At 38.0% G+C, this 27,824-nt stretch overlaps 1 protein-coding gene across 1 annotated transcript; it reads right to left on the reverse strand.

The window, feature by feature from the left end:
• Positions 1 to 4,378: 4,378 nt before the first annotated feature.
• LETM1 (leucine zipper-EF-hand containing transmembrane protein 1) lies at positions 4,379 to 27,179 on the reverse strand. The gene is made up of 13 exons (XM_008945885.1): positions 27,124 to 27,179; positions 24,501 to 24,957; positions 20,131 to 20,274; positions 19,008 to 19,145; positions 16,094 to 16,297; positions 15,507 to 15,626; positions 14,818 to 14,949; positions 14,073 to 14,252; positions 13,305 to 13,460; positions 10,117 to 10,251; positions 8,709 to 8,899; positions 6,066 to 6,204; positions 4,379 to 4,672 (listed from the first exon to the last, which is right to left on the reverse strand). Coding segments are annotated over exons 1-13 (2,148 nt in total). The 5' UTR covers positions 27,126 to 27,179; the 3' UTR covers positions 4,379 to 4,522.
• Between the last annotated feature and the right edge of the window lie 645 nt (positions 27,180 to 27,824).

The raw sequence follows: 27,824 nt of genomic DNA on the forward strand, positions 1-27,824 counted from the left end.
CCTCTTTGTGATGTGTTTCTGGAAGCACCCACCGCAGCTGGGCCCAGGCGAGCCCTGAAGGTTCTGAAACAGCACCACCACAATTTATTAGAGATAGCTCAGCTATTTCCAAGGGGCCAGACGTGCATGGAACACCTTGCTGGCTCAGGCTCTCTCTGGCTTCCCAACCAGGCTGCCCAGGCTTCAGGAGGAGGGGCAATAATAATTAACAGCTTTTAAACAAAAAAAAAGCATACTACTGGATATGCTGAAAGCTTAACTTTGCAAAGAATATCATGATTGCAGAGGAACACATGTAATTCTGCAAAATCAGAGGTGAGGGGCACAGTATGGTATAAACTCATCAGTCTCTGGAACCATTTCAGACATGTTCTCTCCCCCAACATGGGCAAAGACCAAATGCAGAGCCTTCCTAAGAAGACTTATTTCTATTTGGAATAGATCTCATCCTTTCCATTATTTCTTCACAGTTGAATACATTGCTCCCCACTTTCATACCTAAAATGTAATAGTTGGAGAGAATGGTTTAGCACAATTCACTACACCAGGCAAGCAGTCCCACCTTCATCAAGAGAACTTCGGCAAGTATTAACATCCCTCCAAATTCCACATCACCTTCCTGGTTTGAACAGTTCTCCTTCGCTTACCCTTTTCCACCCCAAACGTTTCAGTTGTATTACTCAGCTCATCAGTGTCCAGCTCTGTGACTGGCGTCTCATCTGAACAGCAAGGAAGTAGCACTAAATAATCAAAAGCAATAGAAAAGTAAGTGAGAGACTAGATTTCAAAATGACACATTTATTCCAGCTAAACAAAGGACACAAACTCCAATTAACTTAAAAATTTTATACTGCGTTATGGCAAACACAGGACCATATGCTCAGAGCACAGACAAATGATTTTCAACTTAAACTTATAACATGGGCTGAAATTCTTCAACTGAAAAGCAAAACTTGGAATACATACAAAGAACAGAATATGGGATTATTCTTTTAATTAAATATACCAAATAATTTGATAGAAACAATTTAGAAGTATTTAAATACATGCCGAAGTAGCTAAAGTTTAAATGTTTAGCAAGGTATGTAGATAGAAAGTTACCAGTATTTTGGAGTTGTATAAAAGATGTAACTTTTTCCCCCAGACAAAGCCTAGGCAAGTGTAAGGTACTATCCTCTCAATATCCTCTACCTGTGCAGTCCTGCAGACAAACTACCTGTTAGATCACAGTTGTGGTACTTAACTTGCAGGCAGATCTACTCTCACAGACATGCAGTTGATGACAAAAATATCAGTAAAAACCATCTTTTGAGCAAGCACAAAATGGGAACAAGTTTTTCAATAAAACAGGTCCTATAACCTGCTTGTTTTGATGGGAAACAGAAACCGCATCCTACGTTACTTCTCCTCCCTGTTGATAAATGAATTTTAAGTAGCTTTTTTACATGTTTTACATTTCCCCCCCCAAACAGTTTATAATTAAAATCTGATCTTATTTGAATCTAAAACAACCCCAACAATGGTCCTACTGATTACCTAACCCTGAGCTTAGAGGCTTTGCCTGTGCAAGTCACAAGGTCACCAATATCTCGCATGTCCTTTAATTATTTAAACAAATATTTACATCTCCTGATTAAATATTCATTCAGGAATAAGTTCTGACCAGTTACTGTACACTCAAGTCGTCCTTTCTCTGAAAGTACTGCAGCTTCTGGTTTTTTGGTCAACACGAAAGACAACAAAGCACGTCATCTGAAGCTAGTCCTCAAGCCACTGATTGCTGGAGCTGTATCGCCTGGACAGAGCTGCTCGGGAAGGCTCAAGCTGGCTAAATGGGAGTCACCGAGGGCTTCCAAAGCTTTTTAAGCTTGCAGAACATGTGGTGTTCAAGTCCAGCTGTCATGAGTTTGCCTATTTTAAACGTCAGAAGGAAAACATTCCCCACTTTGCTATGGTTGGTGTGTATGTCCTTTAAATGCTTTAGGTAACAGGGGAAAACTGACATTTGTGATTAACATTTAAATTTATTTTAGGCAACCTGTTAAAATTTCACAATATGCCCAATTTCAAAAAAGCTAAAAATGTTCAATAAAATGTATCACAATTACCTCAATAATAACATTCTTCATTTTTAAAAAAAATCACTAATTTTTGGCTCCCTACTTATTTAATCTACAGAAAATTTAAGTGAGCAGTAAACACAGAAGAACAGCAGCAAAGAGTTTTAAACAGCCAAATACTACAATCAGATAATTTGCTGTAAGGACAGTTAAAGCTCTGTAAAACTTTAACCAATGAATCTTTGACAACAGCTTTTGCTCCTGCTTCCCTGTTTTAAACTTGCATGCACTGAAGTGCACACAATTGTTAGATTTTTTTATATTCCATGAAAGATAGCAGACAATTTTAGAGTATCTTCATCATGTTTCAGGAATGTCAAGTAAGATTGTTGTACACTGCTTTTAAGTTGAAGGTATGCAACTGCAAAATTTAGCATACTTCAAAGCCCACTAATTCTAAGTTATATGATGCAAAATTAATTTTTCAATTGTGTTTTTGTGAATTTAGTTTTGCTCTTGCATTTTCATCTAAGTTTTTGAAGAAAGCACCTAGTGAAGTCCTATCTTCCAAATCTACAAGCTGACTTTCACGCTGAAATCTCCATTTACAAGGAAGTGAACAGCCCCCTTGTTTAGGGATACCTCAACTACAACGATCGTCCCAATTTGAAATTGCAGCTTTGTCACAGCAATCTTACACTTCAGATGCAGTAATTCCCAGGAGGATCTTACTGTAAGCAGCTTTCTTTGCTAACTGTACAGAATACGAACTCAAAACTAAACACTGACCCTTTTTCTAGAATTGTACTGTACACCTTACTGTACATCTTGCTTTGGAAACAACTAAATACAATGGTCCGTCATGCAAGCCATGAGACTGTCAAAACTTTTTTGTTCCACTAACTTCAAATACATTTTTACAAATAATTTAGCCCATCTAGATAAATACTTAACATGGAATTATGCTGAAATACACTTAGGAGTCAACATTTTCTACAAAAATATGCGCCTATAACTAAAAGCTTTAAGTACTAACTGCCCACCTCAATCAATATTACTGTGTACAGTGCCATTACCAGATGTGCTCTCCACAGTGTACATAAAATCAAGAATGTTCATGTATTTTGTAATACCAGGTGCAAAACAGAAAGAGAAAAATGAAATCACAATTCTGCTGGTTCAAGTCACACCATGTGTATTTCATAACAGATTGTAAGGATGAGTGGAGAATTTAGATTACCAGGAATTATGGAACATCCCAGAGTTGGTGTTTTGGCTTTTAAAATTGGAAGTTTACTACTAGGGACAGACATGAACGAGTGAACCTTGACCTCCTGTCAGTATTTAATCACATAGTTAAAGACAGTAACTATAAGCAGTTAATGAGAAAGCCAAGAATGTAATCAAAGCACTGGCAGTACCAGACATGGCTTGTTGACTGCAGTGAGATGAAAGTATTTATGTACTTTGACTATAGCTGGTTAGTGATTTTATACCTGAGATGAAAGTTGAGAGGTAAGAGAACTAGTTATGGTGTAAATAATTACCAGATGAAAAACACCAAACATAAAGATAACTGCATTTAAAAAAAAAAAAATATATATGCAAAGAGATGACACCTAACATTTTCCCCTTTTGATTGTTTTCATTTTCCTATTTAAACGAACACTTTAACTCACTTCACTGTGTGACAGATTGTGTTCTGAAATAATTTTAAAGGCTCCTGTGATTCCAATGCTTTAATAGTTCATGGAATTTTGAGTAGAAGCAACATCTTCTACTCCCTAGTCTTAAGAAATTTAAGGCACCCATAAGAATCAAACTTCATGGGAAGTTTCCACTCAAAAGGAAAATCAAATTTATTTTTCACTAAACAGAAAAAAAATGTAATTGTGAATTCATAAAAGTGATTAGAATGCCACATTCTCTGTCAGTGAGGCAACAGCTTAGTGATATTTAGCTTAAATAAAACTCAATTTGAAGAGCCACAGTACTTCAACTAAACAGCTAACAAAATATGTAATGCTGTGTCAGAAGGGAAAGTGGTATTAAATTCTGAAAAATGGAAAAGGTAGAAGCAGAGCAAGGCTGGGCCCCACGTAATGATGGAAGAAAATAAATGAGAAACATTTTTCCATGATAGATACACTTAATTTATACAGGAAACTTGCAAGTTTAATGGATCACTGTACCACAACAATGAGTGCAAATACATGATCTTGTGGGCAGGAGCACTGGTAAAGAAGCATATTTTGTTTTCATCTGTATGGAATGACAGTAAATCACTTCTTTGATGAATGGAAATTTCATTCCATATGTCAGAAAACATATCTACGATTTATTACTAGAATCAGCTCAAAACACTTCCCATAAATCATAAAGCTCAAGTCATATGTAGCCATTAGACACAAAGATATACAAGGTTTTGGTTACAGTTGGGATTAGCTTCAGATTCTGAAGCTTTAATTCTTTGCTTCCACAGCTTCTTTATCATGCTTTTCCTTTGCTTTCTCTTTTTCTTCCAGTTTTTCTTCTTTTTGAAGCAGTGCCATGATCTCAGCAACCTGACTGGTGCCAATATCAACATCTTCTTTGTCAATCAGTTCTACTACCTATATGAACATAAAATTGAGAGCACATTTAGTTTTTACATGGTTGAGACATTTTCTTATAATAAATTCTGATAAAACAAAATTAATCAGTTCTCACATTCAAGAACAAGTGTTTTTTCTTATATGAAACAAATTCAAACTACAATCAGTGCCTCAAACATATCCAGAGCATTAAAAAAGCTAAAACTTAAAAAGCAAATGACCTAGAACTTTTGGCCTCAGCACACGAAGACTAACATTTTAAAGCATTAGTAAATCAGACCTATTTACTGTATCTCTTCCAATGGAAAGCTCAGATTCAGTACCTGCTGAAATAGTATTTATGACAATACTTATTTTATAGACTTAATTTTATCAAAAAGACCTACTGTACTAAACAGACACAAATTTACAACAACCTAAAAGCGTGTGGAGGTAGGCCCTTCAGAAAGCAAAATGAAAAACTAATTTAGCAGGTGATTCAAAATTCCTTTTATACAGGTTTGAGTACAAATGTATTCTTGGCACAGCTCCTCAAGTTGTTAGAATTCTTCTGCCTTATAGGCAGAATTCAGAAGTACATTTTACCTGTGTTGCTAAATGTACAACTGCTGTTTAGAGCAACAGGAAAGATGGTCACACCTGGGACAGCTTCAGTAGAGAGGAAAAATGGCTTTCAAAAGGCTGATAATTGTATTTTCTAGCTGGCCATAGTTTTAAGTGCTATTTCTGTATTGAGCAGGAAAATTACTTGCAAGGAAGTAAGTTTCAGGGCATCTCCATATCAACCAAGTAAAAAAGGAACAAGAAAATGAAGGAGAAATGCATGGAAAATCTGAGAATGTTCTGCAAACGAGAAATCAGGACAAATCAGGCAAAGAATACAGGTCATCTACAATGGACCCAGAGGACAACCAGTGGTCTGATGTCTTCCAAGCATAGGAAATAGAGGAACTTACATTATCTAGGGTATAAAAGGAGGCAAGAGAACCTATTACCTTGTGTTGACAAAGTATATCTATGTGCATTATGTCAATAATTTGGCTAATAGCAGTATTCCTAAAGTAGTAGTTCTAAAGTTCCCTCCCATTCATAAGTAGCAGAACAACAGTACTGAATTTGACACAAGCATATAGGAAAACCTACATCTTTAAAGGTAATACAGGTGACAGTCACAGGATAAAGATTCCCCCTGCCCCCCTCAAAAAGAGCCACAGAAACTCTATAGATGCTAATATATATTAAAAGGTCCATTTACAATGCTTTACCAAAAACATCACTGGCACCAAGTAAAGACTCTTGCAGAAGACAGAAAATTTTCAATTTTCTCTCCAACAGAAATGTAAGTCAAACCAGGTACTACGTTTGAAAGATGGTTAGCCTTTTCTTCTTCAAGTAGTCCACACAGACTTACCTTAACAACATTATCTATATCAATTTTGCCATCCTTGTTTTCATCTAGTGCCTCTGCAATCCTAGTTAGCTTCTCCTCTGGAATCTTCTGAATTTGTTTCATCGCGTTAATTAGCTCGGCAATACTGATGAGATTCTCCCTGGAGAGGAAGCACAATCTGTACATGGCAAGCAGTTACTCCAGAGGAGTAAAGTTGACAAAAGGCAGAACTGAAAGTCACTACACTGCATGTCATTTGTAAAAATATGAATTATGTATTTATAATCCTGAACAGAATGCCAAAAAAAGCCAAAAATGAGTTACAGATCAGCAAGCAGATTTCAAATGAATCTTTATCTTGCCATCAAATCTCATGGTTTGATTTCCATGTGCTTTATTACATAAACACAGCCAACCAGTAGCATTTGAAATAAAGTTTAGCACAGTTTCTGTGCTTCTCAGACTGTATCTAATGCCCTTTGCCTCCCCCTCCATGGCCCCCCGAGAGTCAGTGCCATGCACTTGCCATCCTTTTAGATTTAGAGAGGCTGGCCCACTAATCACTTTGACAATATAGCAGTTTTGTTAAAATAAGCTTCATCTGCTCCTATCAAGGAATAGACTTCGTAGAAGACGGGACTGAACTTGATGTCATGACTAGCAGATGTCAGATGTTTCTACTGTCTGCTTACTGATCTCATGAAGCTAAACTGTCCCTCTTTTGCTACCTAAAGCCTCTGCTAGTTGAAGATAGATCAACCTTTGATAGTTGGAAGAACCACCTTCCCGCACAAGTCAAGCTGAAATGGAGGAGACAATGAGCCAAATAAACTGTAAACAGAAGGACTTTATCAGTATAGTTGCAGCTCTGTACCTGGCCTTAACGTCTGGACACAAACTGACTTTTATTCAAGGAGCATTTTTCAAGCTGCCACTGAATCTCCTGGACTGCTGTCGCTCCTATGACTCGAAGGCTTGGTAATGACTGCACCAGCTTGAAGGTTATAAAGCAAGCCTTCGACAACTAAGCAATATTTAAACTAATAGTTTTTAGCCTTCCACAATCACCTACAGAATCATCCACAAAACCATCTATTACATCAAAGTATAACTACATTCAGAACAAGCAGATTTTTATATTTTATTTTTAATTTAAGAGTTTAGATGGTTTTGATCATCAGCTTCTCTATAGTGCCATTCATATGGTCACCTTAATCTTATCATACAAAATTTGAAACAAATGACCATTTGCCCAGGGGACTGGAATAAAAAAAAGTTTGGAAGCAACAAAAGCAGAATCCTTTTTTCTGTTTAGGTTATATTCTTTGGGAGCTCAGAAGTTCTCTTAATGAATCACAAAATGGTGCAAGCATGAGCTAGATAAATACAGTATTCATAATCACCAACTATGAGAATTACAGTCATAGCTTTTAGGAATTTCAGTGCTTAGAATATGCAATATATGGCTGTTCAACATCTGACAGCCTAAAAGACACTCCAGGAACATTAAGACCCTGAGAAGTGTTGATAAATTTTGCAGTGAAACTACCAAGAAAGACTTTTCTTTGAAAATAAAGTAACTTTTTCAAAAGGGACCATATAAAATTATCTCCTTATATCCAGCTAGACCTGTTATCATAGAATCATAGAATCATTTAGGTTGGAAGGGACCTCCAAGATCATCAAGTCCAACCACTGAGCCACCAGGGCTCCAAAGTCCTCTGCCAAAACAGATCAGAATCTGTCAGGGTTGGAAGGAACCACAAGGATCACCCAGTTCCAACCCCTCTGCCATGAGCAGGGACACCTCCCACTAGATCAGGCTGCCCAGAGCCTCATCCAGCCTGGCCTTAAAGGCCCCCAGGGATTGGGACTCAACCACCACCCTGGGCAACCCATTCCAGGGTCTCACCACTCTCATGGTGAAGAACTTCTTCCTCACATCCAGCCTGAATCTGCCCACGTCCAGCTTTGCCCCATTCCCTCTAGTTCTGTTGTTACTCGATATCCTAAAAAGTCCCTCCCCAGCTTTCTTGTAGGCCCCCCTAAGATACTGGAAGGCCACAATAAGGTCACCTCGGAGCCTTCGCTTCTCCAGACTGAACAGCCCCAACTCTCTCAGTCTGTCCTCATAGGAGAGCTGCTCCAGCCCTCAGATCATTCTCGTGGCCCTTCTTTGGGCTGTTGCTCTGTTTCTCTCCAGAGACAGAATGGGCTTTATTGCAATATTTTTCCTCACTGATACCTTTTCTAGTAATGAACAAACACAACCACTGTTACCATGCTGTTGGGCACCTTCAACCAACACCACACGGCAAACCTCCAGTGTGAGGAGCACGACTAAAGGTATGATTTCATGGTCATCACCATTTGTGGCTGTGGTGTGAACAAGATGGTAAGGTACTAACTGATGCTTTGACTTTCAGAACCCACTCAGGACTAGCATCTGAGGAATTACAGCTGCTTTTTCCCCTTTCTCATTTCAACTGTACTTAACATATCTTACAAGAGAGAAACTCTAAAGTTAGTTTTATGTTTAAAAGAAATTATCTTAACGTTCTAATAATAACTTAATTCCCCAATTCCTTTCTAATCACACATCAGACAAAAGTGAGGCTGTAGATGAACAGTTGGAGACACATTCAGTGCTCCCAAGTCACTTACCCAGCAGGAAGACTACTGGCACCATCCAGTTTTACATCCGCTCTCTTTTGACTTGTCTCCAATTCATTAATAATTTTGTCTATCTGACCAATCATCCTGTTCACCCTCTTGGTCAATCGCTTGCTTGCCTTTGACTCTTCCACTGCCTCTTCCTGGCCAGTTTTAGACAGCTCTTTTATCTCTTGCAAATCCTAAAAGAAATGGTCAAGAAAGAAAGGCTTTTGTTGGTGTGAATTCTCAGCAACGGACGCTACTGACTTCAACTAGCATTTCAAGACAGGAGCCATATGTAAAGGAAATACAAATGTACAGCTATATAAAGCCAAACTGGGTTTAGAAAAAAAAAATTCTAATTCTGCTGCCATTTTCATGAACCCCTGTCTTCTTTAGCCAATTGTTATACAACCCAATGACCCCTTCCACCTCCCCAGGAAGGGGAATTGGGAAAACGAATGGAGGCCTGCAGGTTGAAATGGAAACAGATTTAACTAAATAAAATATTAACATCCCCCCCCCATGGTGTTAATACTAATATAAAGTACATGAAGTTATACTCAACCAACAGAGTGCTCGTTCTCCCAGCAGTGAATGCTGGAAGTCAGGCACTGTGAGCACCACAGCTCCAGCAGTAACATGACGATCACAGCACACAGCAGAATGGGCCTCAGGAGCAGAATGACTGATAAGACCCTCCAGGGATGGTGGCCAGCAGGAGAAGACACCCTCCTCAGTAAACTTTCAAACTTATACTGGGTGTGATGCTTATGGTGTGGAATACTACTGGTGGCCAGCTTGGATCAGCTGCCCTGGCTTTTGCTCCTCTGAGCACTTGGCTAACTCATACCTGCTAAAGACCTGGATCACTATGGAGACCTACATATCATGGCTGGCCACAGACAAAACCAAAGTGTCTTACTGGCTTTGTTCTCACCAAATCAGGTGCTGCAGCATTCTCAAAAATGCAGCTTTCTTGAACAGAAAATCAGTTCTACGACTCTATCCCAGCAAAGCCAGGGCAACCCCGTAACTGTTATTTTCCACATCTTTCATAAGGTTGGATATGACTCATTTTACTTAACTTGGAAGTGTCTCTAATACTGACATCTATGTTTGATAAGAAAGAACTGCAGCATGCTGCAGTTAATCAGCACCTGTTTAGTCACCCTTGGAATAGGAGCAAGAACAGGACTCTCACCTGGTGGGAACTACTTCAACGATTTTAATCAGGCCTTAAACACATTATAGAAACAAGGCTCTGCATTGTCCCATACGAAGTTCATTCACTCAGCTACCAACTAGCAGATGGCCAAGCAAGATAACCTTTGAATTTACAGATCACTTATGCATTATGCTGAAAATAAATATGAACAGGAATGAAAAAAAAAAACGTCCATGGCCCATTCTTCACCTCATTATATTCCTGGACATCACCCTTCAATTCCTCGAGCTCCTCTTTTTCCTTTGTTAATGATTTTTTCTGTTCCTGCAGCTTGCTGCAAGCATCACTCAGCATGTCAATCTCCTCCTTAGTGATTTCCTCACCCTGTAACATAAAAATATATACAAATAAGTGGAAAAGACATTTCTGGTTTTCCTCAATTACAGGTCCTTTAGCAGAAAAGACAGACTCAAGATTCCTTTCCCATATTTGGCGTAAATATTGGCAGTCATTTTGAGGCTAATGCAGAGATCTTAAATGCTAAGGCAGTTTGTTTGCTATGGTACATTTTTTTTTTTTTTCTTAAGTGCACCAGTAGTAAATTCAGCTAATATGATTCATTATGTGGGTTTTGGCTATTCAAAATTCTGTACCAAACTGTCTTCATTTAAAAATGTTTTACTTCCTTCTTTGCTGGGTGAAAAATCCAAACAACTGAAAAGCAATTCACTATGTACAGGAAAGATAAATTTGACAAAAAAAATGTGCAACAAAATTCAGGACATTGATCTAGAGCACCATCATCTTCAACAGCCTTTGTGAGAATCAGGATGAAGATCCAGAGTTTGTGAAGTACACCTGTCTCTTGAAAAGCTGAGAATAAAAATCTAAACCTCAGCTGAACTTCTATAAAAAAAAACGCTACAAGATGATTCATTAAAAACGCTAAAATTCTGTATCACTAGCTAGAGATAGTGTATTAATCTTACCCAGATACCAGCTTTTATTTTGAATGGTTAAACTCTGAAAAGCCACTTAAGTACATAAAAACACGTGCAAACAAGGATGACAGAAACAGAGAAGGATGATATGTTCCCAAGACAAACTGCAGAACAATTCAAAAACAAGGCATCCAGCCTCTTCATCAAGCCAGAGCTTCAGTGTGCTGTTAATACCTGGGCATCAACCCCACTTCTAACTTTAAAAACAGTAGCTCTAAGTTCACCTTGCCCCCTCCCCAAAAAGCAGGAAAATAACTCAGTTTGAAAACAAACTCCTCTGCCTCAAAGTCAACTTCAGTCTTACATTTTTCCTCTATGAGGCAAGAATACATTCCACCATGTTTAAAATCTCTGGATGCATTTTTAGGGGACAAGCCACACTGTAACCTCAGTTCAGAAATGCCACACTAACCTTACTTCTTGTTTTCCCTCATCAGTCAGAGCTGTTGATGAAGCCCTACTCATGTCCTGATGTCTGCCTACCCCCCAGAGCATTCCTCACAGCTATCATGCACCCAGCTACACACTCAGCTAACTCATCACACAGCAATGCATTATTTCAATGGGGATTAGTGTGCCATTTCGTTATTACTATTAAAACTTTCTTGGCAGTATTGTAAAGCAAACAATGGTATAATAATAGCAGGTAGATAATGATGCTGTCCAGGAAAAGTGAAAATATTTTTCTACTTAAAACATTCTCATGGTTTAACCCCAGCAGGCAACTAAGAACCACGTGGCTGCTTGCTCACTCTTCCTTTCCCCTAGATGGGGCAGGGAGGAGAACTAGGAAAAAAAGTAACTCATAGATTGAAATAAGAACAATTTAATAACTGAAATAAAATAATAAAAACAACAACAATAACGATAATAATGCTAATAATTGTGATTAAAAGGATGGTAACAAAAAGAAATAAAATCTAAGAATGACAAGTGATGCTTCTTGTGCACCTCCTTGCTGGCAGAGAATAGGAAACTGGAAAGTCCTTGACTTAGGATAAATATTACTTAGCAACAGCTAAAACATCAGCATGTTATCAGCATTATCCAAACTAAATCCAAAACACAGAACTGTAACAGTTACAAGGAAGAAAATTATCTCAGCCAAAACCAGGACAAACATCAATTTTAAACAAACGTTGTTATACTGCAAAGTAACACTGGGACTGAGAAAGTCCTGACATCAAACCTCATGAACAAATACGAAATGCTTAGCTACAAATAAAAGTCAAGTTACAATGGAAACAAGAAATAGCAGCATACAAGAGGTGAAAACAGGGATAGGTGACCCAGGAGGAACGTAGACACGGTCCAAGCACGCACAGATGGATTCAGGAAAGCCAAAGCTCAGACACGGAGGGCAACAAGAAGGGCTTCTACAGGTACCTCAGGAACAAAAGGACAACAGAAAATGTGGGCCTGCTGCTGAATGGGACAAGGAACCTGGTGCAAAAGGACACAGAAAAGGCAGAGGCACTCAATGCCTTCTTCAGTCTTTACCGGTAAGACAGGCCTTCAGGAATTTTAGCTCTCTGGGACCAATAGGGAAGTCTGGAGCAAAGAAGAGCTACCATCAGTGGAGGAGGAGAAGGTTAGAGAATACTAAAACAAGCTGAACACACACAAGTCCACAAGACTTAATGGTGTACAACCACAAGTGCTGAAGGAGTTGTTGGATGTCATTGAGAAGTTACTCTCCATTATCTTTGAAAGGACAACAGTCAGTGAAGATTCCTGAGGACTGGAAGAAAGGAGATGTCACTCCTGTCTTCAGAAAGGGCAAGGAGGGGAATCTGGGGAGCTACAGGTCAGCCAGGTAGCAAATGGTTAAAAACAGCACACTGTCTTTAACAAGCATCCTCTGATCAAAACAAAGCATGCTAACCCTAAAAATTAACCTGCTACTTTAACAGTAGTATAAATTATGGTCAACTTTACACTAAAGAAATAGCAAAAGAGTACACGACAAAGTTTTTCTAGCATACATATGCTGCCCCATACAGTATAGAAGAGGAAGTTGATACAAATCTAGTAGTCTACTTCAAACCTAGTTCCTTACTTAATCCTCTGGTCTTAGCTACACCCTTCAGCAGAAGGGAACATTGATCTTTACCTATTTGTGCCCTTTTCCTCCTCACATGTACATGCAGGTTAAACATGCACAGATCCCCTATATCTACAGCTAGTGCAAATGCCCCCCCCTCCCAACATGTACACTAGTTTCAGTAACACAGATAGATAAGAGATACTCAGAGATGTTTTGGGCTGACTTTAATTTCTGCATTGGTAGTTAAGAATTTGCAATTTATTAATGAGCTGGTTTTAACTGGCAGAATGTGGTGAGAAGGTTAAAACTGAAGCACAGACAGGAAACTTATCATGGAAATGCTGAATCTTTACATCGAAGTAGTACAAAAAGTACCATTACCAGATTACCTTAAGGCCTTCCAGTACTGGTGCTGTATCTTTCAGGGTCTCTGAGTGCATTGCTGCTTCTGCCCTTGACAGTTCTTGTTCAGTATCCACAGCCATCTGACTTTTTTTAACTTGCAAAGCGGCTGCTTCAAGTTCTACTGTTGATTCCACCTCTTTCTAAATTTGAAAGACCAATGAAGTTTTAATTAAAGCAAAGATTACATTATCTGTACTATCATACAATAAAAACAACTTCTCAAGATAGAAAAAATGGTTGCCAGAGTAGACAAAGATATTTTTATGAGAAGACACCACTAAAAATTCGCAACATATTGAGTGGTTTCACATTAAATAACTACTTGCACTTAATGAAATATGCCTGTGAGCTCCCGTGGCTTAATTCACCAGTAAAGCAGGCCAGCAGTTCTTATAGTCAAGTATTATACAATGATATTGTCAGGTTAACAACAAATAGAAAAAACCAAAGATAAAAACATTTAAAGTATGTGGTGGAGGAAATAAACAAGCCCACCACCTTCACTAGAGGAATTAAAGGCTTCTTTTACTACTCTTAAGAGGAAAGGAAAATCAAAGATATATAAGACTGAGACAATCTTTTCATTTTCACAGGAAACCCTTCTGTACTGCAGTCTGGTTTAATATTATCTCACAAACAAATTTAAAGTGTAGTTTGAAGGCAGCACCCAGAACAGAGGCAGTAACTCTAGTAACATGCTAGTTTTTTACATTACTGACATTTGTTTCTCAACAGCTGAGAGCAGAACTTACCACAGCTGCAGCCTGAAGGGTTTCTTTGGCTTTCTCTGCAGCTTCAGACAATCTTTCCATCTCTTTTTCTTCGTTTTCTTTTCTGATGGCTTCCTCTTCCTGAAGTGTTGCTTCCAGACGTGCTTTGTTATCTACTTTTTCACCTTCAACTTCTGCCACTTTGACTTGAGCCTCTTTGGCCTAAAAAGCATAAGAAGTCTATTAAAGTCTCTGCATGTGTCTATGTATGTCTACATAACAGAAGTTTATATACTCTTATTGAGAGAGGCAGTACAAGTATGCTAACAAACTGCCCAAAAGCTACCCTGGTTTTGCATTTCTCAGAAAAAGGTGATTTTCTTTCCTCAAAATGAGAATTCTTCACCCTAAAATTGTCCATGTTCTTCATTCTCTTTCTCTCAAAACTACCAGTAATCTGCTTAGATCATTTCTCCCTCCACACAACATAAATATTTTCATGTATTAATGTCTCTGTGTAGCCTGAGCACAGATTGCTTTTTATATAAGTAAAAAGTGTATTCGAAATCTTCTCATGCTACTGTCTACCCTCATACAGTGAAATATTGCCTTTTATTTGCTTTATTCTCAGAATCCCTCCTCACACAACCCAACTTGTGTTAGAAGGTAACTCAAACCTATGCATGGTTTACCTTTCCAAGGAAATGAAAGGAACATCTACTCCTCTGAATAGATTTTCAGTGATGACACTGTAAGCTGGCTACAGACTATGTCCATCAATACTTACAGCACTCTCTGGTAGTGTCTGAAGTGTTGTTTTGAGCTGATCAGCTGGAGAAAGGGTATCTGGGAGATACATGGCTCTGGATAAAATGAGCAAAGATGTAGGGATTTCCTGGTTCAGGTGGAGATCTAACCACTGTAAACAAAACACAAAAAATCTTCAACTTTTGGACTTCTTGTCCTTTTTTTACAGATCAAGTCAAACATACATAAAAAGTAAATGCTAATTTTTTCTTTTTAACCACTGCTTATCAGTCAATATCCTAGTACAGGAGCCACAGGCTATAAGCAGCTAAGAACTACAGCAATAGCATTGAAATATATGAAGTATTTAATTTATAGAAGTATTTCAAAAGCATTGAATGAATATTTGAGAAAGCATTTTATTTCACATGTATCTTTGTCTAAAACAGGCAACACCAAAAGACAAGAACTGATCTACTTCAAAAGAAGTACAGGGTAATATCAATAAAGAACAAGACAAACTGCCAAAATTGCAACTATATTTTGGATGGGTTAAGTCTAAGTATCTATTTGCATCATCAAAATGTCACAGCCCAGTCAAAATCCAGAAAGACTATTTTAGCTACGCCTTTAATGAGAACAGAACCAACATGACTTCTCAGAATCATAACAAAAATCAGAGCTAGCAACTGAAGTCAGCTCTGTGTATTCAGTCCTGCAAAAGCATACCTGTTTAAGCTGTTCTTTGAGACGCTCCTCTGTCACCCCAAGGGCTCTCATGCCCCGGGCACGACAAGCTGCCTGCAGTTCTTTAACAGTCAGGGTATCAACTCCTTCCTCGGCAATCAGCTGCACAAAGAGTGAAACACGAAACAGCTCAAAACTGAAGAGCCGCCATCAATTCCCCCCTAGCCTCCTTATTTTAACACCGGCCACTAGAGGCTGCTGTGATAACACAACCCAGCCTCCACTTCTGAAACAGGGAGCATTATGCTGTGCTCTTAACAGCTCTGTAACTGTCATGTCAGTCTCCAAGTTAATATTTCTATCAGCTCCCTTACAAATTATGGTTTTATATAAGTCCTTTTCCTTGTAACATAATTACTTCCATTGCAATTAATGGTACAATAAAAAAAAGTTAGCTTTTTCTTTGCAAATAAGGACACTGCTGATTTTAAGCTCTTCAAGCCTTTTCATTCTAAGTTACCTCAAAAAATAAGAGTAAAGACAAAAAAAAAAAAGATATGTATATCCACACACACTCATTACTCCTACTTTTCAAAATTAGTAACAAGTGCCTATTTAGATTGACTCACTTTGTCATCTGCTTTTATGCTTCTCAATCTCATAGTCAGCTGGAAGCGGAGAAAGTTATTTGTCCCGATTGACTGAAGTTCCAACAATTTGCAAAGTGCCACCAGCTGAGGCCTAGTCAGATTGTCCAGAGTCAACTCATCTTCAAACAGTTTAGAGAACCTTAAGATCTCCTCGTTACTGGGTCTTTCGCCAGTCTCCCTGATCTGTAATAAAAAACAAACACAAAGACTTTTCAAAGCAAATGTTACGGTTAGTCACTGTTTTGAACAATAAAAATGTTCTCATCTGTCAAGTACTTTGCATCAATTTTAGGATAGGAAATAGGACCCAAGCAAGACATGAAAGAAATTTGAAAAACCCAAATTAGTTTCTATAAAAGGCAAAAGAATCAATGGTGTTGATAGTATCCAACAATATCGCATGATATACTTAAGATAAAACTAACAAATCAAAAACTAGATGCATCTGTATACTAATGAGCAGGTCTGGGCTGGCACTGCCATGAGATGCCTCAAAAAAAAAAAAAAATAACTGGAGCAAATAGAATACTTGCCAGTGCAATTTCTGTAACAACTTTATTTCTGGTACCATACTTACTAAATATGAAAAGACATTGGAGGCATCACCCTGTGAAGATAAACTGAGAAGTACATCCAATGGGAAAAATTTTGCCACGTTGGTGTCCCCGTGAAATTTGTTCACTTATCTACCCACATTCTCCCCACAACCACATTTGTTACACTACTGTTTTGCTTCAGTGCAAGTGCACTTGAAGTTAAGTATAAACCACTATTTGGGAACATAGACTGTATCCTTCTGAAGGAAGGTTCTATGTAACTGCTTGCACAAATGTAAAGATACTCATTTAAGCTATGTGTTGCCAAACAGCACTTCACAGTAATTAAAGCCAGATACTAGAAGCTACACTGGGAGCAGACGCAGCAGTTCAAAGTAATAGGGAAAAAAAAAAATCCCTAGTCTCATGAGGTCATAGTAAAAAATTATCACTTGTATAAATGTTGATTTATTATACCCACTTGCCAATTCAAGTCTTTTAGTGAACAGCAACCTAGTATAAGAAAAGATAAAAATTTGGAAGGCAAGATGGTCTTGAGTACATTAATCTCCACTTGCATAACTCAGAGAAAGAAAGGTCAAAGGCCTTGTTGTTCTGCTTTACCAGCTCTTCACTTACAGGAGCCAAAAATGGAACCTTAAAAAATACAGAAAGTATTTCCTTTCTTGTTTAAAGCAGAATTTTGGTAGAGCCAAGCATTTCTTTGAGAGTACAAACCAAAACCTTCTAATACATCTCTAGCTACAAACCAGCACAGAAATTCTGGAATTCTGCAGCAAATGTTAAGCCTGTAATCAAAGGTTCTTTCAGCATCAAATACTTCTTTACAGAAACAGCTATAAAAAAACCTGCAAAAAGGTGGGAAACATTTTAAGCTTCTTGCTCTGACATTTATTATCTAGTACAGTGAAACAAGATTGTTAAGTTTGCCTCCATAGCATAAATGAGAAATACCTAGTTGTAAAAAGCACACCCACACGTACGAAATGCAGGGCTTGAAACTTCTTTTTAGTCATCAGAAGAACTTGGGACTTCCTCCAGCAAATGGAGAGTGATATGTCACTTATTTCCACATAAATTAACTGCCAAATGCAAATTCTCAGAAGCAGCTCTTTCAGAAGAAAAGGAAATGTCCCGAACATGAAGCATGGCAGTGACATGCTCCCAGAGTCTGCAGCCTCAGTGCTTCAGTTACTAACTGCTACAACTAATCGCTTAAATTTTTCTGCAGATGAAAAAGAGCAGAAACAGATGATTTGCAGAGAAGCTTCAAAGCACATGGACTTTACAGGCAGCTACCCACTGGCCAAACTTGCCAATGCCATTATCTGAGATAACCATGACTACATGGCACTAAGCTACACAACCCACCCGTTAGAACTTTGTTCTCAGCGCTGACAAGGAAAAGCTCACAGCAGCTGACAAACTTCTGAAGTTCAGGTCTGAAATCCCCAGGCTTATGTGCCTTTTCCTGTGCAAATACATACTCTCCCCAGAGGAGAGGACTACCTCCACTCCTGCTTTCAAGAGAGACCTCCTGATGGTTGTTGGCTTGATCTCTTACTCAACAGGCTCATAATTAAGAGAAGCCAGAAGTGTGAGCAGACTGAGATAAATCCTATCCCGTTAAGATTTCAGAAGGTATTTTTCATCTCTCTTGGGAACACCTTACCCTCACCTATAACTTGGTGAGAAGAAAAACTGTCAAACCTAAAGGTTGCTAAGGTAGGATGCAGGTATCTGACTATTAGTCTGGCAGCGACTGCTTGTGAATAGAAAAGCTGTGCACCAAAAGCAGCACTCACATTCCAGCAAAATCCCACGTTCTAGTCAGCATCCAAAAGGATTTCAGCAGTATAGCAACTGTGCACTTAAAAACTGCTTTTGTAAGCAGAATTTAATGACAAAAATATATTTTACTTCTCCCCCTGCTATATTTTGATCAGTTAATCAGGAAACAACTCACTCCCACTTTTTATACCCAATGTTAAAAAAAAAAAAAAAGAGGTAAAAGCTACATGTGACTCATCACAGAGCACACCATTTTTTAAAGTTAGATTTCATTCATTATCTAAACAAGAGAATGAAAACTGAATGAGCAGAAACATACTGCTTCTAGAAGCAGAGAATGGAAGTACGATTTGGAACACCAAAGCTAAGAAAAGTAAAACTTCAGCTCACTGAAGTATTACTTCCAAAAAAAACCATAACATAAAGAAACCTCATTACATCCTGCTTCTTCAAATCCAACAGAATAAAGGTATCTGATCGTTACCATAGACCAAACAAAACTTAAAGGTATTTTTTGGTAGGAAGAGAAAATATTTAATTTTTACCTTTTGAAAGAACATTGAAAAATCTTTTGTAACATTTCCTTTGGCTGCTTTGTTTTTTAAGGCCATCTCCTCAATTGTGTCTTGAAGGAACTTAGCCAATTCAAGCTTTACTCTCAATTCTTTCTTCAATCTTTCTTCCTGTTAAAAAAGCACTTGGTTTTAAAACTTTGTTACAGAAATATGCACACTCAATACAACAACTTCTGCCCTCAGACAAGTTATGTGGAGTAATTCTGAACTTCCCCTGTAATGCACACCTCAGAGGGACATTCACTCTTGCCAAAGATCCCCAAATCACACTGAAAAACAGGCTGATCAGCTCTAAGCCCCATGAAGCATGAGATGCAACACCAACAGAGTGAAGTACAGCACAAGGGGTCTGTCTCATCTGCTAAAACTAACATGCTGCTCTGAACTAGCAGCAAAAAAATAGAAATTAACCAACTGGTTTGGGTAATTCCCAACTCTAATCCTAAAATCCTACACTACATTTCATCCAAACAAGGAGTGATTTATCACAAAATTAGAAATTAATGGTTGCAATCATGATTGAATGCATCTGTGACTGACTGGGAGCTCACTACGTACAAACCTCGTGTAAACCTTTCATGCTCTGAAAGGCATTGTGGGGCTTTTTGGTGTATTTTCACACAGCTCTAAACAATTCTGAGAACACATAACTAAAAGAAATTAAGTTTAAATTAAGTATTTTATTTATATTTATTTAAATTTAAACATTTTTAAAAAAACCATGCATCAAGTGCAAGGACTCCAAGTGCTGAAGTCTGCCTATCGTAATACAAACTAGAAAGAAACGTTTCATAGCACTTATTTCTGCTTTGTAAGAGTCATAGAAAATGAAGATGAAGATAACAAAAGACTAGAGCAGCTTAGAGCCTGGGTACCTAAGCACATGCAAATAAAAAAGGTAAACAAAGATGGCACTGGTTCATTATTATATATTAACAACAAGGTCATCTAAACAACATGAAGACAACAAAAGCATTCCCCTAATAACAATATAAATTGAAATATAATTTTTAAAATTTAAATTTTTCTTTGTTGAGGAAAGATCTGATTTTTTTCAAACGTGTTACTGGATTATAAATTCAGACTTGCTTACCTTTTTAGACTTTGTCTCAAATGTAGAGGGAAGCATATTAGGAAACAACTTAAGAGCTACTGGAAGTAAAAATTCCATAAATGGGACGACAAGAAAAACTAGGAAAGGGACCAAGCGGAAGAGATCAGCACATATTCGAAGAAACTGGAAGGGAAAAAAAAGAAAATGTATTGATAAGAAAAAAAAATATTTTAAAAAAGCCTTGATATGATCACCCACATTATCACTTAAGCTCACATATGAATTTTTGCTACAAAAGAAATTTAAAATAATACAGAAAAAGTATGTGACAAAGCCAGTTTTTACTTTTCTTTTTCTTCAAGTTGCTCTATACTACTGAGTGCAGAAGTTTCACCAGTTTTCAACACTATAGAAAGTATTTCAAAAGCCTCACTGTGTCTCAATAGGATTACTGAACAAGTATCTCATTTAAACCTCTTAAAAGCACCTGAAAACAGGAGGTGGTCATTTGTTGTCCTTAAAGCTGCTTAACTTCTTTTATTCATCTTCATTTGTGCTCCACCACTTCTTACATGCATGAGCTACGATAGACTAAGTAATCAAGAATAAAATGAAAGGTCCCTCCCCCTCTGCCTTTAACAATTGTAGTGTACATTTAAATCCAGGGTAATGAGCCCAGCTTGGTAGCTTCTTTTTTTAAAAATCACTGCTTTTCTAGAGCAGCAATCCTCTGAAGCAGACCTATGCATTCCGTACCAAATCTTGAACTGCGTAAAATAAATACTGCCCTTCTGATTTCTGTACACCCACAATAGTATACATTAGGCTGTACAGCCTATACTCACATCTTTCTGTACTCCCTGGAAGCTCAATAACTTGGTTTATATTGGGGAGTGCAGATCTTGCTTGACACTACCTCATTTGACAAAGGAAGTGACTGGTTATTTGGAACACTGTCAGTTCCTAGATCAGAGGCTGCAGGTCAGACACACACTGCAGTGCTCTACTGCCACAGCACTGTCATTTGACATCACAATTCGATAAAACACAGCTACAACTGGCCAAAAACTGCCAACATAAATGCCATTACAGAAATAAATGCACCGTTCCCCCTCCATCCCCTCCCCAGTGCTCATGCCAACCCAGGGGGACAGCAGCAACAACCAGCATAGATTACATGTTGCCAGAACTGCTTTGCTAGAATACAAAACCAGTAAAACTTCAACCATCATTTTCTTAGCACAAAACCAGCCAAAATATTGAGTACTGTTTGAGGAATGCACAAACTCCACAGATCCAAATTTCAACATTCTTCTTTGTATAGAAAAAAAATCTGTTTCCCGGAATGGATGCTTTGGTTCATTGTTTACAGGCTCAAAGATTTTTCCATTCATTCCAAAAACAGAAGAGAAATGACTACCAGGGAGTTCAAAAAGTTGTAAGGAAATTTGGAAGGAAATTTTGAAAGTCAGAAAAACAAGTACCTTTTCCCTCAAAACGCCCTTCTAAAATTTCTATAGAGTGCAGTAGAGTTTCTATTTCTATCCAGTATCTATTTTTAGACAGCACGCCCAAGTATTTGTACAAGGCAAAATACACATCTAAGGAGCAGTTTTAGAGCTGGATTCAGCTAATCTAGCAGTAACCTGAGACAGTGTATAAAGAGTTGTGAACAGGCACTAGCAGTTGCCATATGAAGGTATACCAACAACTCAGCTTCCTTAAGCCAACCCATAAATACGCTCAGAGATAGGCAAGCAAGGATCAGTACCAACCAAAAAGGGGGGAAACCCTAAAACTGGAAAACTCGATTTAAGCACAAGTCTTTTTCACAGCAGCACTGTCCTGGATCAGCTTACATGTAGCATGAAATTAACTCTGCTAACTGAAGAACAACTTTGCACAGGAACCTACTAAAATGCTGCACGACTACACACTTGTTATTTGGCAACAGCATGAAAACTTGTGACTCCTCTGCATCTGCAGCTACAGTTCACAGATTCCATTCTTCCCTCCTCTGCAAGGCTGAAGAGTTTGTAAAGCTGATACACCTGCCACAAACTCTGTAGTAGTTGCCATCTCATCTCCCTTCCCTGAACCATCCTGCTGTAGGAGGCAGCACTAGCGCAATTTGGTTTTAACAGCCAGAAACATGTTTTGCATGTTTCACTTCTTCCTGCCTTCCGTCCTGCGTGTAGATACGCGATCCTGTTGAATCCAAACCCCACTAAGAAAATTCTGGAACAGACTTTTGTTTTATATAAGCAACAGCTCCCTCGCATTAGCCACACTGCAATTGCTTGTTAGTGTGGTTAGATTACTCTGGTATCTTTCCATTATTGCCTCCGCAGAGGAAGGAAAGGGCAGGCAGAAAGAACTCATTTGTCAGCCTGCACGGAGATAAGATTTCTCCAGGAGTGTCAGTTCATATGCAGTTTAATACATTTAAAGCAGTATGTACTTCAAATTTATTTTTTTACCTTCCTGAGCAACTTTTGCAAAGTAGTTAATGCAGCATCAGTTTTAAGACTTCTTTAAATCAATCAGTATATGACAATTTAAGGCTGAGCTGCTAAAAAATAAACTATGCTGAAACAAACTTCAGGTTTAAAAAAAGCACGTGTAAAATGTTTTGTTCAGCTGTAGGCTGGTTTGGTTTTCACTGACCCTTGGTTCTAAGCCTACTCTGAGTCCATTCAAGCCATGGGACCTCCTCTATCTCCATATAAATGAAACACAAAACTTAGATTGTGAAAATAAAGTTATTGTAGTTTTTAAAACTATTTTCTCTACATCTTCTACAGTGTATTGCAGGCATATAGACACACACATCATTAGATAAGAGGCTATGTGAATGTAAACACCAATTTATACCTGCACAATAGACTTTTGTTTTCCTTACAATATGTGAATTGAAATCATACTTTGCATGCACAAAAAAAAGAGCTCAGGAAGGCTAAATGCTAGACCACTACGTAAATATGAGAAAGACAGCTCTATTGTCACTAAATGATGAAAACTAAAGGGCAGTCACATGGATAAACCCATCTACTGATGGAATAATATGTGTGTGTGCCCAAAGTTAATGTATTACTTGTAAAAGTTCATGGCTTCTAGAATATAGTCCTGATATTTCAGCAGCAATATTTCCATGCTTACCATATTTTACTGTTGTTTGTATAACTTCTCAGAAGCACTGCTCACCAAACATGAAACAGGCAGGAAAACCAAAGGTTCCAGTCTTGCCCTCTAAAGTATTTCTGATTCTGTCCTAAACCATGAATTAATTTGTCTCACTTGGTTTTCCAAGTTTCCTAGAGCTCTCAGTAAGCCAGCACAAGCCAGAACTCCTACTTCAATAAATCCCACAGTCCTCATTCCCTAGTATCCTCAGATACTCTTTCCTGGCACCACTTAATCCCCTTACGTCAGCACAGACATATTTATTGCTGAGCAACATTTCAGCTGGATCAGGTGCCAAGCATACTCCTGTACCAACATAAGGAAGAGGGCAAAAACAAGTAGCATGAAGATGCCGAGACCAAAGACCACCAACCAGTACTGCTGCAGAAAGAGACCAAACGTAATCACAGATGAAAACTACGTACACATGTCAGATGTTTTAAAATATCCATTTAATACCAGTTGAATAAGCATATTTACTTCATCCACAAACTGAAATGTCTGTTGAAATGTACTTTGGACATCCTAACTTGAAACCACACTCACTTTGCACTCCAGATTTTCTATCTTCCCCTTCTTTTTCCCCTTTTTTTTCCTCCCCCCTCTTCCCTTTTCTTTAAAATTATCAGGTATTTTCTTACTGTTTCATAAATGTAAGCTACATGCCATAAAGAAAATCAAAAGTATAAACCAAAAAATTCTCAAACTATCTTCCTTGGATTACAATTATCTCACAAATATAATGGTACCCGAAATAGCACTAATATCTGATTTTCAATCATGCATTTCAGCCTGCAGCATTTCTTCTGCTTAAAAATAAAACAAACACCCCCACAACAGAATTGGCACAAATCCAACCTTTACTAGAAGTGTTCTCCCTCTGTTTTTCCAGCTGGAATGAAAACACAGAGAAAGGGACCATGTACACACGTGTAGCACATGGACTGAAACTCAAGAGCAAACCACAACTGCTGTCCACATGACAAAATGGAAGAATCCACCGCTGTTCCAATTAGAAAATGTCAAATTTGTCTTCAATAACAGGGAACAAGACTAAAATATTTTGAAGTCATATCCAAAATTTTTAGTGTCCACACAGGGAGGAGGAGGAAAATACAATTAAGCAATTTTAATTCTATGAACAGAAGACAAAAGAACCAACTCAGTTCAAATTAAATGGAGCAGTTGCTAAGGATACTCAAAGGAAATTAGTATTTACTCAGTACCTGTCTCCGTTCTCGACGAGACAAAGTGTTTCCATGAAGTATTCTCCAGAGCATCCTTGCAGCTATTTTTGTGTCAATCCACAGTAATCGAAAACCATGGTAATAGTGCTTCAGTTCATCCACAATCCTCTGTCCAAGAGATTTTTTCACAACTTCCACTTCTGTTGGGCTATATACAGGACCACCTTCTTCCAGCTTCTTATTTTTGTCCTTTAAGGACTTCAGCGACTTTTCAACTATGGAGTCATCTCGCAAGGGACGTGAAGAATGCCACCATCTCACTGGAAGATATTGGGGACCTAACACACCCATGGCTGACAGTGGCGTCCATGAGCCAGAAGAGCTCATAAGAGTAAAGTGTATTTGTTCAGATCCTTTAGTCCAACAACAGTAGCGATCTTTTCTGGAGTATGCGTAAACAGGAGGGACACTAGTGCAATATTTAAAGTGTACAGTCCTTCAAAAAATAAAGATTCATGAATTAGCAACAGATCAAAAGCTATTTATATACACTTGTACAGTTACAGAAATGACGTATTCATAAAATGCATCATTTGAGAAATATCTACCGTAATTTAAGAAAAAACCCCAAACTTGTGACTCTGAAGATCAATGTCTATAGCTGAGAAGAGCACTTGGCTTTACTTTGTGACAAAATAAAAAAAAAAAACCTGTAGGGAATTCTCCATTAAACAACTTTGAAAAGGTAGCTTATTTTACTCAAATTAAAGAATAGCAACCAGAAATGCTTTATATTTAGAAAGATACATTTGAAAACAGATCTGTAAGTAACACAAAGCACCACCTACTGCTTCCCCTGTTTGAACAAAACACTGGAGAAAATAAACAGGAGTTGTAGACTTGGCACAGGTGCTGAGTTAGAGGAAGAGAATTACTATCAGAAAAATCTGATTTCATTACAGTTCCTCTTTCACTATCTCCATGCATCTAGTTTTCCTTTCCAGCAGACGCTTCTGCACAAAATTCCATCATGATCCTGAGCTGGAGTACACAGAATCACCAGTCTCCTCTGTTATTCAGAATTTTGTTCTTTTCTTTAATTAAGCATAAACTGAAGGTAGAACAGCCTCAAACACCTCAACACTTGTTATACAGACAGGTGACTCACAGACTCACTCTATGCAAGTAGGACTGTACAGACATTTACAAATGGATATGACAAACTTAAAATTGTAGAGTTTACAAGTTACACAAAATATTTTCTTGATTAGCCAGAAGACTACACACTTGCACTGATATTAACTAACAAAAATTACAGTTGCTTTAAGAAAATAAAGTACATATTCAAAACCAGATTAAAACAATTTGCATAAATCAATCCATCCTGACTTCAAGTCATTTCCCAAAAGCAGAGTTCCAGGCCTACAGACCAAGCTCCACCTCCACACATCTACATTCTTCTGCATACAGAGGAGGGAGCTCTGCCAGCAGAACTGGTTCTGAGTCTGCAGGGAAAAATAGTCACAAGAAACGTGCCTCTCTGAACACACTTTCACTAGCAGGACACTGGACACACAACTTCTACCCCAAGCTGTCCTCAGTGCTTCTGTCATTAGAGTCTCTTGCTTTTGGATCTGGGTCATGTAAGGTGTGGGAACTAGTTTATTTTAAGTAGCAATATTACACTAACAACAGCTTTTGGTTAAAAAACAAGTCTCAGAATAACAAAAATATCTGTCCCAATATTCTGCTACATATATAATGGATTTAAAACTCTAAATTTTGAATTTTCCAGGAAAGAAGCCCCATAAAATAATCTACTAAAAAGTAAGCAGAGATTTGAAAATGCTTTATGTATTAAAAAAAATTTCATAGCTATATAGCAACACAGAACTATCGTGACCAAAAAAAAGAAATTAGTTTCCTATTAGGAGGTTATGTTTAGACACACATCCTTATATAAAAATCAAAACTTAGGAAACTGAAGAACAATCACTGCTTCCTGAGAAGCTAGAATACAAATAAACTAGAAAATACATATTTTAACATTCCCAGGAAAGGCATTAGGAGATTGATATCCAGAAGTAGGCCTTGTGAGCCAAGTCATGAACAGAGAATGGATTCTGCCAACATCCAGCTCCTTAAGTTCCATAACAGAACACAGCAGCTGGATCCACGTTCAGAAGAGGACACCATCTCCTAGGAGAGCCTCACTCAAAGCTCTAACATCTAGTAAATTACTTTGGTTTAATAAAGATACTACTCAAATAATCTACATTCCTGTCAACTGTGGTTTTCAAACTAGCTGTGACTGAATGTTTACTTTATGGAACTCCACAAAACAAGTATGCAGGAAGCCCAGGATGTCCCACAATGTCACCTAGAATCACTGAAGAACCAGATTAATACTCTACTGCTTTTACCTTGTAAGTGAAACAAAAAGCAAAGAAGTGGGTGAGAAAAGGAAGATGTCACTTTCTTTCTCCCACACACAACCAAGAACATGAAGAGAGTAATACTCAGACTTCCTTTAATCTCTCACAAGCTGTAACTAAAATTGTCACGCTCTGTCTACAAGATTTAAAGCTACATTCTATGACAGCATACTAACGGATGGTTTTGTACAGTTTGCAGTTCATAAAAAAAGTTCATATTTACTCACATTTTGTTTGCCAGCCTCAGGGATGTACAGCTGAGACATGCCCGATCTCCCAAGTTACCTAGAAAAATACCAATAATTAGCATTAACTCTGAAATTCAAAAAGAGATTTATCCATATAGTGAATTTTACACAACTACATGACTTAAAAGACCAGCTTTTACTTAGGAACACCTAGAACTGAAAGCACAAAAAAAAGATGCTGCTTAACAGCAACTTCCTTATGGTGCACTGGTTGTGAGCATATTCACACTTCGGATGATTGTGCAGCACAGACAGCCAAGACTGACTTTTTTTTTTATTTGACAATAGCCATGTGAAGTACTGAAGCCCAAACACCTCATCCTCTGCCATTGCAAGTCAAAGCACATCTCTTGTTCTTATTTCCCTTAATCTGTAATCCAAATAAATAGGATAAAAACGAGCAAACAGGTGGGAAGCAATTCTGTAATACAGCTGACATCTCCATAATTGTTCAAACAAACTGTCCATGCACACAGTCAAACTCTGTGCACATGTGAGATTCTGCTTGCACTTGTTCAACTGCCTCAAGACAGGTTTCCAAGTCACTCAGACAAGCAACTACATTGCAGAAAAACTTCACGAAAAGCAAATGTAACTTTTGCGTTGCTCCATGACAACGCAGTAGTAAATTATGCAAATGGAGCAGCAACCAGGTGTCTAGAATGAAAATGTTTGGGTTT

This window comes from Merops nubicus, unplaced genomic scaffold, assembly GCF_000691845.1.
Source record: "Merops nubicus isolate BGI_N331 unplaced genomic scaffold, ASM69184v1 scaffold3008, whole genome shotgun sequence".
In the NCBI taxonomy this organism is placed as follows: Eukaryota; Metazoa; Chordata; class Aves; order Coraciiformes; family Meropidae; genus Merops; species Merops nubicus.

Bases quoted from the DNA above. Each gene is read 5' to 3' on its own strand.
- LETM1 (XM_008945885.1), bottom strand. The intron at 15,627-16,093 runs GTGAGTCAATCT...CTCTTTGTGCAG, and splicing joins GCATAAAAGCAGATGACAAA to CTGATTGCCGAGGAAGGAGT. The intron at 14,253-14,817 runs GTAAGTATTGAT...TATGCTTTTTAG, and splicing joins AGACACTACCAGAGAGTGCT to GCCAAAGAGGCTCAAGTCAA.